The 14,683-nt window shown below is 43.8% G+C and overlaps 1 protein-coding gene across 1 annotated transcript in view; it reads right to left on the bottom strand.

Moving 5' to 3' along the window:
* Positions 1 to 13,028, bottom strand: part of LOC111539447 (inhibitor of carbonic anhydrase) — a 56,176-nt gene extending 43,148 nt beyond the window's left edge. The window contains 6 exon segments of the mRNA XM_023207247.1: positions 226 to 373; positions 1,746 to 1,891; positions 2,291 to 2,389; positions 2,391 to 2,443; positions 5,904 to 6,076; positions 12,813 to 13,028. Of these exon segments, the coding sequence (XP_023063015.1) occupies positions 226 to 373; positions 1,746 to 1,891; positions 2,291 to 2,389; positions 2,391 to 2,443; positions 5,904 to 6,076; positions 12,813 to 12,855 (662 nt within the window). The 5' untranslated portion in view covers positions 12,856 to 13,028.
* Between the last annotated feature and the right edge of the window lie 1,655 nt (positions 13,029 to 14,683).

The raw sequence follows: 14,683 nt of genomic DNA, 5'->3' as shown, positions 1-14,683 counted from the left end.
CCAGGAGGGTAACACGGGCAGACCCCAAGCTCTGGGGAGGCCAGGAGCTCCCACACAGAAGAGTGCTCTGTGGATGGTTAGGGGCAAGGCTTGGCCATGGGAGGCACCTGGGACCCTGGGTTTCTCACTGATGCGCTATGTGGCCTGGGGTGGGCCCTGTTCGCTCTCTGTGCTTTGTCTCCCCAACATCAGGCTGAGGAGGAGGAGCAGTGGAGTCTCACTCACTTGAAGGCTCCCACGTAGCCGAAGTACGGTTCTTGGGAGGAGCAGGCACACTTGTCTGTCCCTTTCCCTGCACACAGTTGACACAGGCGGGGGAACTTCTTCATGTCCGCACAGGGGCCACAGCTGCTAGAGAAGAACTCGGCCGCTGCTGCTCAACACAAAGACATGGACCCCAGGGCACGAGCTGGCTGGGGCCTCCAGGTCACGCATATGCGTGAGAGAGTGGCCCTAGTTGAGAGCCCATGCATCTGCACACACCTCCCAGGACTGGCTGAGGAAGTGGGTGTGCAGGGACCAGCCAGTGCAGCCTGCTGGAGGTGGCTGGCAATGCCCAAGCCGGAGGGAGTGCATGGCCCAGGGTCCCTGCGGGTTTAGGCATCACACTCCTGTGGTGATGGAACCCACAGGAATGTTCCCCAGCTTGTGCGCTGCAGGGTGTGAGACCTGCTGACCTACACTGAATCAAGACTTCAGTCCCAGTGGCACGCAGTTCTGCTAACTCACCCACATGGAGGCTCGAAGGGGCCAGACTGAACTCTAAACACAGCAGTAACACTTGCATGTCAGCCAACCCCCAACAGTTCTTCTTTACCTCAGGAAATGCCTCCCCCTCAGCCTCCCTTTGTGTGTGCAGACGCTGTGGTAGCTCATGGGATATGCCTTCTGGGAGAGGGCTGGGACAGCTTGTCGACGAGTGGGCAGGAGGTGTGCTAGCAGCCACTGCACAGCTGCCCAGATGCATGTCCAGTAGCACCCGACACTGAGGCAAGTGATCACTCCCAGAAAGGGCAAAGCTGGCCAGAGCCGCGATCCAGGCTGTAGCCCTTCTCAAGTCCCTGCAGCCGCTTGTCCCTGTCACAGTCAGACATCAACACTGCAGAGGTTGGTCGGACTCAAAAAGACGTACTTTTGCAGAGTTCAAAAAGATCTGGCCATCATCTTTCAAGGGCTGAAAAATCACCCTAGGCTTACTGTGCCTCCACATAACTGAACAGGAAGCCTGGAGAACACAAAAAACCCTAGTGCCAACCCAGTCAACCTTTCCTTGCCCGTGTCCCAAGCCCTCACCTAAGGCATGGAGGCCTGAGTGCTGGCAGTGTGGCTAGAAGCCCCAGTGAGCCTTTCTGGGAAGCTGGGAAGGAGGTGGCTTTTCTCAGTGGGCCTCAATGATGGCCCTTGTTGAGCCAAGCGACTGGGGATGAGGAGGAAGGTGGGACTGACACCTTTCCTCAGAGAAGACTCAGCTGCCAGCTCCCAGGAGTTGCTGGTGCACACACCCAGCCAGAGCATGTTTAAAGCAGGTTACCCTCACTCCATCTTGGAGGCCGTGGACACATAGACTTCACAGAGACAGTGTGATTCCAGCACAGCCCATGAGGGTGACCGGTGCAGAAGCCCTGCCTGGGGACACCCAGCCCCAGCTGGCTCATCTGTTTCAAGGGAGCTAGGGGGAAGCAGTGTCCTGATGGGGATGTTCTACCCAGCAGACCAGCCCAGGCCCGTGTCGTAGGACTTCTTGCCTTGGAGCTGACTCAGCTGGCAGTTGGTGCGCTCTTCACCACAGCAGTGACATAATGGTGGGATGCAGAGGCGTCCCAGGAATATGCCGGGGTCCTTCAAGTGAGTCAGACTGAGGCCGGCTGTGGTCACACACACACTGATGACACTAATGGACAAGTATGGGAAAGAGGCAAAGCCTCATTCCTAGACTCCCCAAAATCTCTCCTCACCATAGACGGAGGACCGTGTTCTGTCACCCAGGTAGGGTTAGCACAAGGAGAGGCAGTCAGGTCCTGTGTGTCCCCAGAGAGGGGCCTCCCATGGGTGAGACCCCACTGGATGAGCAATGGACTCTTGACAGCACTCCCTCTCAGGCTGGAGATACCCCAGAGCCAGCAGCACCAGCGGAGTTTCTATCAAAATGTGCAGTTTATAGTCACCCAGGAAGAGCCAAATTCTCAGCTCTCAGGAGTCAGCATCAGAGATAGCCTCCTTCAATCCAAAGAGCTCCAGCAACTTGGTTCCCTACTAAATGTAATGCTGACAGGGCCCCTGCCACACCCACCATTGCTGCAGTGTCCGACCAGAGACACCCGTCCCCAGGGAGAACACACCATCTTTTGACCCATAGAATTCTGCCATGATGGGCTTCAGGCTGTAGGCGGCCTGCCTCAAACACTAAACCTCCATCAATGGTCGCAGCATCTGCTTCATTTGCCTGAAAGAGAAGGGAATAGACCATGAATGATGCCCATCACCTCTGAGAAAGACTCCTCTAACCCTCTGCCAGAGACACTTGCTCAATAGACACTTGCATGGCTTCAAGCCTCCTTCACCTCCATCATGTCACTGCTCAAATGTCATCTCCTCAGTGAGGCCTTCCTTGACCACAGTCTTCAAACTACCACCTCGTCTATGCTGGATGCCACTTTGTTTTCCTTCAGAGCCTTTATCAACCATGTGACAAACTCTGTTTATTGTTTGTCCTCCCCTTTGGAATGTAAGCGCCATGAAAGTGGAGGCGTGTTTGTCTGTTCTATTCCCTACTGAATCCCAGCACCTAGAGGAGCACCTAGCACAGGTAGGTGTTCAATAAACATTTGTTGGGTACTTGAGTGAATGCATTTAGACTATTTCCATCCATAAGAAGTCAGGTTTTGCACTCTCAGATGTGGATTCCTTTGGCAGGGATTTGTCAGCTAAAAGTTCCTTCCTTCAAGAAGCAAGCAACTGCACAGCCTCTTCTCCACAATGAGATTGGATCATCTCCCTACCTGTCACGGAAATCATTCTTTTTATTCATTTATTAATTGACATTTAAAGTAACTTGAGTTTTTCTGAATTTACTATTATGTTTCTGTATGCCTCCTTTTTCCTCCATCCCACTTTTTCTTATAAATATTTTATACTATATATTCATATATATGTATGTATATTTGTATCTATGTATGTGTGTATAAAGTTAGGACTCTATTAAATGCATGCATCAGAAACTGATACGAATTACCTTAAGAAAAGGAGAGATTTAGTAAATAGGTAAAAGGACAAAAGGCCACTGGGCCTTGTGAGCACTATCAAGATGAGAAGCAACGAGAATTGACATGGGTTTCAGTCCATCCTGTGGGCTCCAGCTCATGATTATGGCCTCCAGGTAGTTCTTGCCTTTCTCCACTTTACATACATCTTTCTTTCCTGACTGACTCCTCTGCAAACCCCAATAACAGATGCAAAAAGACAACAGTCTCATAGAGACTGCTTAGCTAGCACCCACAACTGTATAAGGTCAAATTCCTCTAACAAATCTCTCCCTCTCTCTTCCCATAAACACACACACACACACACACACACATTACAAAAATAGATGAAAATTTATGCATATCTTTATGACCCTTACTGAATATTTCTAAATTGGTTTCCAGAAATGATATAGAAATGTATAATTTATAATGCCAATAGCAATGCATACCAATTTCACTGCAAACCTACCAGTGAGAAGTGTTATCACTTTAGAAATGTCAATACATTACTAAATACAAACTGCTACTTTTAGAATGGTTTTATTTGCATTTCTTTGTTTATTAAAAGGGATGAACATTTTTCCTTTATTGTTAATATCCTTAGTTGTAATGTCTTTTCTGCAAATGGCTTGTTTATAGTTTGTTATTCTTCAGTATTTCTTGTAAGTTTAAATGACATCTTTATATAGTTTGTGGTTTTGTTATAGCTGATGTGATTTTTTTTTTTTTTTTTTTTTTGCATTTTTAGGGCTTTTTAAAAACATTTCTTTGTCATGGTTTAAATTTTTTTACATTTCCAAATGTGTCTACTTTTGTAATTTCTCTAATTATGTCTATGTCTTTTAATCAAGTTGAGTCAAGCTGGGAATTTATTTCGGTGAATGGATTAAGAAGCTCACTTGATTATTTTTTCTGAATGACTATCCAGTTGTCCAACTAAATACTCCTTTCTCAGCCATTTGTTTGGCAAGTTTGCCTTATTATACTTATCTAAATCTAGTATACATGTATCAAAACACCACATTTACCCCATAAATATGTACAATTATTATTTGTCAAATAAAAATTCAATTTAATTTGATTTTTTTTTTTATTATACTTTACGTTCTAGGGTACATGTGCATAACGTGCAGGTTTGTTACATATGTATACATGTGCCATGTTGGTGTGCTGCACCCATCAACAAATCTACATGTATCTTACCTAAATTTATTAAGCCTAGGACCCTCATGCCCTAATGTCTATCACAGTTTGCATCTATATCATATCATGTAGATAATTAGATAGTTGAATGGATATACAGAAAGCTGACAATGGATCTGAATCTTGTTCTCTTCTGGGTCTTCTATGTATGTGCCAGTATCCTGTCCTTTGTAACATTGTTATTTATATATGGTATAGTTTTAGGTAGGACTCAGCCACTCCCCTGCTACTTTTCTTTTTCATAATACAATTTTAAAATTTCATGCGTGCATTTTTTCCCAAGAATGTTATAAATATTTTATTGATTCTTTTAAAAAGACTGTATTTTGATTAAACATATACTAAATTTATGAGTAACTTTGGGAAGGTATGCAAGTATGTGATATTTAGTCTTTCCATCTGGGAATACAGAGTATGTTTTCATTTGTTAATAAATATTATTCACTTGTTACAGACCTTTATATTTTATTTGTTTATTTACCATTTTATTTATTTACTTATTTCGAGACAGAGTCTTGCTCCGTTGCCCAGGCTGGAGTGTAGTGGCGCAATCTTGGCTCACTGCAACCTCTGCCTCCTGGGTTCTCCTGCCTCAGACTCCCAAGTAGCTGGGACTACAGGTGTGTGCCACCACGCCGGGCTAATTTTTGTATTTTTCTAAATGACTAGAGATGGGGTTTCACCATGTTGGGGGCCAGGCTGTTCTCGAACGCCTGACCTCAATGATGCACCCATCTTGGCCTCCCAAAGTGCTGGGATTACAGGTGTGAGCCACCACACCTAGCCTATATTATATTTATAAAAGCCTTGCAGATCTCTCATATAATATTTTTCCAGAAATATTTTTCTTTTTATTATTTTAAATGTAAATGAGATAACAATTTTGGGATTTTTTTCACAGCTAAGAATTGTTGGTATATGAAAACGACTTTGTGATACATTTATCTTTTGCCAAACTAATGTATTCATTAATAAATAATTATAGCAACATTTCTATTGATTCTACTGTATTTTCTAGGCATTCTACCATCAGAAAATATTGGTGTTTTTGTTTGTTTCTTCTATCTTATATGCATTTTATGTCATATTGCACTACCATAACTTCCAAAAACAGTATTTAGTAATAATACTGACACTAGAGCTTCTTGTTTATTTCTGAGCCTTTACAGATTCTCTTTCAATGTAATGCTAGCTTTGCTTGACATAGGTATTTTACTGAGATTGAATCCTTCTCTATTAGTTGTTGAACTATGATTAAGATTATGATTTTTGCTTGTTGAGCAGCTATATTTTTCTCTACCCATAGTCCCTGCATTTTCAGATCTTTGGCTTGTTTCTTTCTCCTCTAAAGCATGGGCTGGTTCCTGTGGGGAGAAGGCAATAAACAACAGCAAGTGCAGAAAAACAAAACAAAAGTATAGACTTTCTTCCACTCTGGTTTAGTCAGCAGTGACTTACTGCGATGGCCTTAATGTTTTCAAGGGAAGAGACTCTCTTCACGCAAGTGACAAGGGGACCATCTGCTGGAAACACTTTTTTAATATTGTCTCAGAAACTGGCATACCTCATGGCCTCATGATCTGATGTGGCGCACCATCCTCCAGTTTTCTCAGGAGGGGCCAGGCACAGCCCTAGGAGGGAGAGGCCAGAGGTGTAAGGGACCCACAGCACTCACTCTTCTGTGCTGGGAGAAGAGGTTAAAGACAAGATAAAGGGTCAGCTGAGAGGGGTACACACAAATTCCATAGGCGACCTGGCTCACATGAATTCTCTGGGCCCATTTCTTTGATTCTGCCCCACCCCTCAGCTAAAAAAGCCAAAAGCCTCCATCAAAAGTTAAACATAGAATTAGCATACAGTACAGCAATTTCACTTTTAGGTATATATCCAAAAGAATTGACAACAGGGACTCAAACACATGCACACGAATGTTCACAGCAGCACCATTTCCAATAGCTAAATGGTGGAAACGGCCCAAATGTGCATCAACAGATGAATGCATGAACAAAATGGGGAATAGCCAGATGATGGAATATTATTCCATCATGAAAAGGATGAAGTACTGCTACATGCTGCAGGGTAAATGAACCTTGAAAACTCCAACTGGAGTGCAAGTAGCCAGTTTGACACAAAAGGCTACCCATGATATGATTCCATTTATATGAATATCTAGACTAGGTACATCTATAGAGACAGGAAGGAAATTAATTGGTGGTTGCCATGTGCCAGGGGGTGAAGAAAATGGGCACTGACCACTTATGGGTATGGAGTTCTCTTTTAGGATGGTGAAAATGTTTTGGAACTAGATAGAGGTAGTGGTTGTACAACATTTCCAATGCCCTACATACTACTGATTCGTACACTTTTAAACGACTAATTTATGTTATGTGAATCTCACCTCAAAAAAAAAAAAAAGAAATGCTTCCTACCCCCACAGGTAGGGCCTAGTGATTCACTCAGTATCTCAACATCGGCGACTCGAACCTTACACGGTAGGGTTGCCGGGATGTTAAAATCAGTGACTTTAGTTTACTGGCATTGTAAGGTGCAATAATTAATGTAGAGAGCACTAGAAAGGTAAAATGCTGTTTACGAATCTGTGGTATTTGGGCAAAACATTATTTAAATGAACTCTAGAAGGTGAGGTTTGCAATAACAACTGCTACCATTTTTGACTGAGCCCCATATGTCAGGCAGTGGGCCAAGCACATTTCTTTCCTCTAATTTTCACAGTTGTGAAATGAGACTTTTAAAAAACTGCCAGGGAATTAAATAACTGGAGTTGAACTTAATATTTGAACCATCCAGGTCTGTTTGACTCCAAAACCTATACCGCTTTTTAACTGTTTATAGGTAGGAAATATTAAAAGAAATAGGACAGAAGATGCCAAATTGCCTTACACAGAATCCCATGCCAGTGATGAAAAGGGACAAATAGAGCCCTTCAAATTTACTTGAAAATGTCTTCAGTAGCAGCAAGACAGGGTAAGAAGCCCAAGTGAGGGAGTGGAATTATACAGGCCATGTGCCTTTGTGCGCAATGTCGAGATAAGGCCTTTCTTAGAAGTCAGTATTTTCAGTCACCACTGTATTTGTGTTAAAAGAAAAAAAAAAAAAAAAAGGTGGAGAGTAGCTCGATGTGATACTGTGTGTCTACAATCCCAGATGCTTGGGAGGTTGAGGCAGGAGGATTGCTTGAGCTCAAACAGTTTGAGACCACCCTGGGCAACATAGTGAGACTTGTCTCTACAAAAAATAAAAAATTAGCTAGGTGTGGTGGCACGTGCCTGTAGTTCCAGCTACTCAGGAGGCTGAGGTGGGAGGATCTCTTGAGCCCAAGAGGTTGAGACTGCAGTAAGCCATGATTGCGCCACTGCTCTGGCAACAGAGTGAGAACCTATTTCCAAAAAAATAACAAAGAAAAAGAAAAAGAAAAAAAGGTATGAGTAAAAGCCAGGAAGCCTCCCATAATTTGAAAAAACAAAGAAATGGAGAAAAAAGTTCAAATAGAAACATCATAAAAGACTATATATGAATATAGGAATAGAAAATAAGAACATGAAAAGATCCTCACATTATGAGTCCCCAGAGAAATGCAAATTAAAGCCACATGGAGACTGACTTCACTACATAGCAATTAGAACGCATACCTATTAGAATGGTTAACTGTGAAAAACTGATAGCACCAAGCACTGGCAGGACATGGAGCAGCTGAAACTCTTGCATGCTGCTGGCGGGAATGTGAAATGGCACAACTACTCAAAGTCGAGTTGAGCATACACTTACCGGTATGACCCAGTAATTCTAGCTATTTAGCCAAAAGAAATAAAAACATGTCCTCCAAAGACTCGTCCACTAATGTCCATGGCAGCTTTATTCATAATAGCCCCAAACTGGAGACAATCTAAATGTCCATGAACAAGTGAATGGGTGAATAAGCTGTGCTAAATCCATTCAATAGAGTACTACCCAATAATAAAAAGGAATGAAGCATGCTACACACAAGAACATGGATGAATCTCAAAACAAGTACGTCGAGTTAAAAAAAAAAAAAGCCAAATAAAGCACAATATACTGTATGATTCTACTTACATGGAATCCTAGAAAAGACAAAACTTATCTATAATAGCAGACAGTAGGAATGACTGCAGGCATCTTGGGGGTGATGAAAATGTCATTTATCTTGGTGATAATTACATGAATAGTTAGATTTGTGAAGATTCACTGAACTATATGTATACTTTAAATGAGTACACGGTATTATGCTATAGGTAAATCATACTTCAGTAAAAATGATTTTAAAGGCCAGGTACAGTGGTTAACACCTGTAATCCCAACAATTTGGGAGGCTGAGGCAGAAGAATCACTTGAGCCCAGGAGTTCGAGACTAGCCTGGGCAAGATGGTGAGACTCCATCTCTACAAAAATTTTTAAAAATTAAAAATTAATTTTATTTATTTAATTTAGCTGGGCCAAAAGAAACTATCATCAGAGTGAATAGGAAACCTACAGAACGGGAGAAAATTTTTGCAATCTATCCATCTGACAAAGGGCTAATATCCAGAATCTACAAGGAACTTAAACAAATTTACAAGAAAAACAATCTCATCAAAAAGTGGGCAAAGGATATGAATAGACACTTTTCAAAAGAAGACATTTATGCGGCCAACAAACATATGAAAAAAAAGCTTATCATCACCAATCATTAGAGAAATGCAAATCAAAACCACAGTGAGATACCATCTCATGCCAGTTAGAATGGCAATCATTAGAAAGGAAACAACAGATGCTGGAGAGGATGTGGAAAAATAGGAACGCTTTTACACTGTTGGTGGGAGTGTCAGTTAGTTCAACCATTGTGGAAGACAGTGTGGCAATTCTTCAAGGATCTAGAACCAGAAATACCATTTGACCCAGCAATCCATTACTGAGTATATACCCAAAGGATTATAAATCATTCTACTATAAAGACACCTGCACACTTATGTTTATTGCAGCACTGTTCACAATAGCAAAGACTTGGAACCAACTCAAATGCCCATCAATAATAGACTGGAAAAAGAACACGTGGCACATATACACCATGGAATACTATGCAGCCACACAAAAGGTTGCATTCATGTCCTTTGCGGGAACATGGATGAAGCTGGAAACCATCATTCTCAGCAAAGTAACACAGGAACAGAAAACTAAACACTGCATGTTCTCACTCATAAGCGGGAGTGGAACAATGAGCACACATGGACACAGGGAGGGGAACATCACACACTGGGGCCTGTCGGGGGGTGGGGGGATGGGGGAGGGATAGTACTGGGAGAAACACCTAATGTGGATGATGGGTTGATGGGTGCAGCAAACCACCATGGCATGTGTATATCTATGTAACAAACCTGCACGTTCTGCACATGTATCCCAGAACTTAAAGTATAATAAATACACAAAATAAAATAAACAATTAGCTTGGCATGGTGATGCACACCTGTAGTCCCAGCTACTCAGGAGGATGAGATGGGAGGATTGCTTGAACCTAGGAGTTCAAGGTTGCAGTGAGCTATGATCACACCACTGCTCTCCAGCCTGGGTGACAGAAAGAGACTCTGTCTCTATAAAAAAGAAAAAAGAAAGAAAGAATTTTTAAAAGAAAATGAAAGTATCTGCAAGCAAGCTAAGGATAGAAAGAGTCAAGTAACCTAGACTAGGTCACTCACTAAAAGCACAGGCCATATGGCAATTTAAAGCAGGGGTAATCAGAGCCCGCTGTGAATATTTCAGACTGATTCTGAAACGGGAAAGCTGCTGATGCTCACCGAACAGTGAAAGTTCTTAAGCAAGGGCAAGAAGCTGAGAAAGGAGGTGGAGGCCAAGGTGGAGGTACTGGCTGTCTGAGCCCTTGGCTCCTGGATCTTGCAGAGCATACCAATAACTGCCCCCTTCCCTTTGGTCTTTTTTATTTAAGCTACTTTGGTTGCATTTTCTGTCATTTGCCACCAGAATCGTTCTTGTTTGACTAGAATACTGAGCTTTGAGGAAAGCATATCCCAGACTCCCGTCTGGTCCAGCAGCCAAGAAGGAGAGAAGGTGAATGTGGAGGCTGAAATGGGCAGCTCTTGCCTGTGGTTTGTAAACACAGGGTGAATTGGGAAAATGAACTTTTGGTCAGAACCCAACATTGCCAGGACAAGAGACAGAGGAAGAACAAACAGCACAAGCCCTGTTCAGGAAGAATTTCGGAACCATCTCAGCGGGGCTGCACTCTGGGTTTCCCTGTGACTGCAGTTGAGCTACAGCTGTGCTCCACTTTCCAGCCTTCCCTAGTCCCAGCAGAGCTCCCTGTGTGGCCCCATGTGGCAGTGCTGAGCCAGGAAGGGGCCACTACAGCACCCCCTTCCCTTCCTGCCTTCTTCTTGTTCTGCCCTTGCTCTGGTTATCCCTCACCCCACATAAGATACCCTACCCCAGAAATTATTTACAACAGTCTCAAACATGACAGAACCAGGGCTGGACAGAACCAACAGTTGCTGAGTCAGGAAGGGCTCTTCACATGCATGAGTTCATTGACTTTGCATCACTCCCTTCCTCATATCACCCAGCCAAAAGCCCTGGAGGAGCCCACCTTTGCAAAACAGGAAGGGGCCCCTTGCATTTATGTGCAGGATTTTTACCAGTGAAACTCACCTGTGCCTAGAACTCTGCCTGCCACTAGACACGGTATCTCACAGTACCTGCCAAACACACAGTAATTGTGTGTTTGTTGTGAAAAGGCAATTACTAGTGAATGAAACCAGCTCAGAGATGTCAAGGGAGAGCTCAGAGTCACACAGCAGTGAGTGACAGGTGGATCTCATTCTACAGTGATTGTTTTTTCCCTATATCCCTCTACCTCTCTGTTGTATGGTAAAAGTACTGGAAGCGCTGTCCAGTTTGGGGCAAGAAAAATCCTTCTGGTTAGATGTTAGGCACACCTAACATGTGTCTCGCCTGCTCCTCCCCCGCACTTAATAATAACCCTTAAGCCCCGGGGGAAAAATCCCTTCTCTCCTCTAACCCCATTTCCTTCACTTTAAAGATCAACAGCCTCTAGGCCAGGGGTCATGAACTTACTCTGTCACGGGCTAAAGAGTAAATAGTTTAGGCTTTGTGTGCCACACAGTCTCTGTGGCAACTACTCAACTCTGACCTTGAAACCTGTGAAAGTTGATCACACAGAACTGGGTCATTTTTGTCATATCCAACTAAAACACAGTGAGAAGTCAGGGGCAAAAAAGCACTCGGGGCTCATAGCATTGCTCCACATGTGAAATTCTTCGCAAGCCTGGCTGCTGAAACTGCCTATTGTGACCTGAGACCAGTTTTAGTTAATAGCTACTGGCTAAGTAGCTGCCACTCTAAGGTTAATTTTACCTGTTATAGTCCCTCACCAGTCAGGACTTGTCAGTTCCCCAAAACTTTACTTGTGCCAATGAACTTTCTAGAAGAACGAAACCTCCAATCTTCTCTTTGTCCTTTGGACATATAGAAGACAACCCAGTCTGTGTGTGTGCCCAGAATTTCAATTCTTGCTTCCCAAATAAAATGTTTTAAACTTGGGGATATTTGACTTGGACAAGTCTGAAAGCTGCCATAGACAATATTTAACTGAATGATCATGATTGCATTCTAACAAAATTTTATTTATGGACACTGAAATTTGAATTTTATATAATTTTCATGTCACATAATATTGCTCTTTTGATTTCCCCTTCAATCTTTTTTTTTTTTTTTTTTTAAACAGAGTCTCACTCTGTCGCCCAGGCTGGAATGCAGTGGTGTGATCTCGGCTCACTGCAACCTCCATCTCCGGGGTTCAAGAGATTCTCACGTCTCCGCCTCCCGAGTAGCTGGGACTACAGTGGGGCGCCACCACATCCGGCTAATTTTTGTATTTTTAGTAGAGACGGGGTTTCATCATGTTGGCCAGGCTGGTCTGGAACTCCTTACATCACGTGATACACCACCTTGGCCTCCCCAAATGTTGGGATTACAGACCTGAGCCACCGCGTCCGGCCTTTCCCTTTCAACCATTTAAAGATGGGAAAAGCATTCTCGGCTCATCTAGGTGTATACAACATCAAGCCGCAGACAGGATTTGGCCAGCTAGTCATAGTCTGCAATCCGCTCTCTGGTCAACGGGTTTCTGCGAGGACCAAAGTGTCAGGTGCGTCCGCGTGGAGAAAGCACTCTTAGGGGTGCAATCGCAGCCCTGCAGGCCCGCTGGATGTCCGGTCATCGCGCAGGGTCCCGCTGTGACCGACCCGCTGCTGGTACCCAGTGCCTCCACGGAGCACCCTGCAGCGCCGGCCCCCACCTCGACTCCCAGCGCGCACTCACCCAGCGCCCCGGCGTACAGCAGGGCGCAGAAGACGAGCCTCATTCTCCGCAGCTGGCGCTCGTCACCCAACCCGCTCTCGCGCCTCGTCTGGCTTTACCCTGCCAGAGCAAGCAGCGTCTCCTGGCAAAGGTTCGCCCTGGGAAAGTAAACCTCGTTACTTCTCGCACTCATCCCGTGGGGCAGGCAGCGAGCAGCTTGTGCCTTCAGTGGGACCAGAGGGCTGCAAGTTGCGAGCCTCTCTCCGGCCCCCTGCCCAGCGCCGGGGTCTGCGAGGCTGCACCTCGGGCGAAGGGGCAGCACCCCGGAACTTGAGCAGCTTCGGAGCGCACTAGTCTGGTCGCCTTACAACCCAGACAGAGACCCGCGGGGGGTCCCAGGTGAGTTGCTAGTTCGCAAGTTTCTGACCCCCGGACCCTCATCCAGCCCAGCAGCTCCTAAACATCTCAAAAACACAAAATCTTTGGGATTCGGGGGCTGTCCATAGGGTGAAAACTGTGGGTTCTTCCCCCAGGAAAGCACGCGCTCTCGTATACCCAACGTTTTGAACACAATTCTCAAGGATTCTCAGACTCTTCCTCCCAAAGGGTCTCCATCGAGAGAATGGACCACTCCTGGGTCCTCTCGGAAACTCTACCCAAATGACACTGTCCCCAGCAGCCCTCAGCTCTGGGAGGACAAGGTCAGGTGAAGCACTGAACCCAGAGAGGGCTGCCTCTCCTCGCACCTGCAGCGCGATCCTGCTCAAGTCTGTGACTTCTGCCTGAGGAAAATCTGAATTTAAATAAAAATGTAAGAACTCTTAATTAAAGTATAATAAATATACATACAACGTCACATGTCCTAAATAAATGTACTGCTTAATTATCATCAAATGAACCCATCCACATAATCAGCACCCACATCAAGAAACAAAACGTTAACAGAGCTGGCACAGCCCCCTCCCACAAAGGTACCCATTATCTTGACTTCTAACAGAATAGACTAATTCTGCTGATTTTTGAGCTTTATGCAGATGGAATCATACCATATGTACAATTTTGTGTTTGGCCTCTTTCACTGGAGATTCTGTGTGTGAGATTCACCTATGTTGTGTATAGTTGCCCTTTATTCATTCTCAGCATTGCACATTTTACACTGTATATGCAGCACGTTTTATCTTTCCTCCTGATCGTTGCAGTCTTCAGTTTGGACTCCTAAGGATAGTGCTGCTGTGGATATAATTTTAATTTTATTTTCTATCTGCTGCTAGTATCTGAAGAAAACAATTGGGTTTTGTATATTGACCTTGAATCTAGTGATCTTGCTGAATTGTCTTATTAGTTGGAATTGTTTCTTTGAATCTAGTGATCTTGCTGAATTGTCTTATTAGTTGGAATTGTTTCTTTTCTATGTACATCCTTATATCTTATATGGATAACATCAGTTTTGGTTTTTCCTTTCAGGTCCTTAGGAATCTCTTTCCTCTTGACTTACTGCACTGGCTAGAACTCACATTACATTCTACTACATGTCTTTTAGTGCACTTAAGTATGCATTACTGCAGGGTTTCCCCATACATCATGAAGTAGATGTATGTTCAGCTTTAATAGTTACTGCCAAACTATTAATACAATATTGAGTAGAAGTGGTGATAGGGAAAGTTTTCAATAATTCTCCATTATGCAAAATTTTTGCTGGTGTTTTGTTTCGTTTTAAATATTATTAACCATATTAAGGAAATTTCCTTCTTTCCTGGGTTGCCTAAATTTTTTAAAAGTCATGAATGGGTGTTGCATTTTGTCAAGTATTTTTTCTGCACCTAAGATACTTAAATGATTCCCTTTTCTTTTTATGTTAACGTGGTAAACTCCTCTAATTGTTTCTTTCTCTT

This window comes from Piliocolobus tephrosceles, chromosome 2 (assembly GCF_002776525.5).
Source record: "Piliocolobus tephrosceles isolate RC106 chromosome 2, ASM277652v3, whole genome shotgun sequence".
NCBI lineage: Eukaryota > Metazoa > Chordata > Mammalia > Primates > Cercopithecidae > Piliocolobus > Piliocolobus tephrosceles.
Note: the sequence above shows the minus strand (reverse complement) of the source record. Positions and strands in the feature narration are given on the sequence as shown.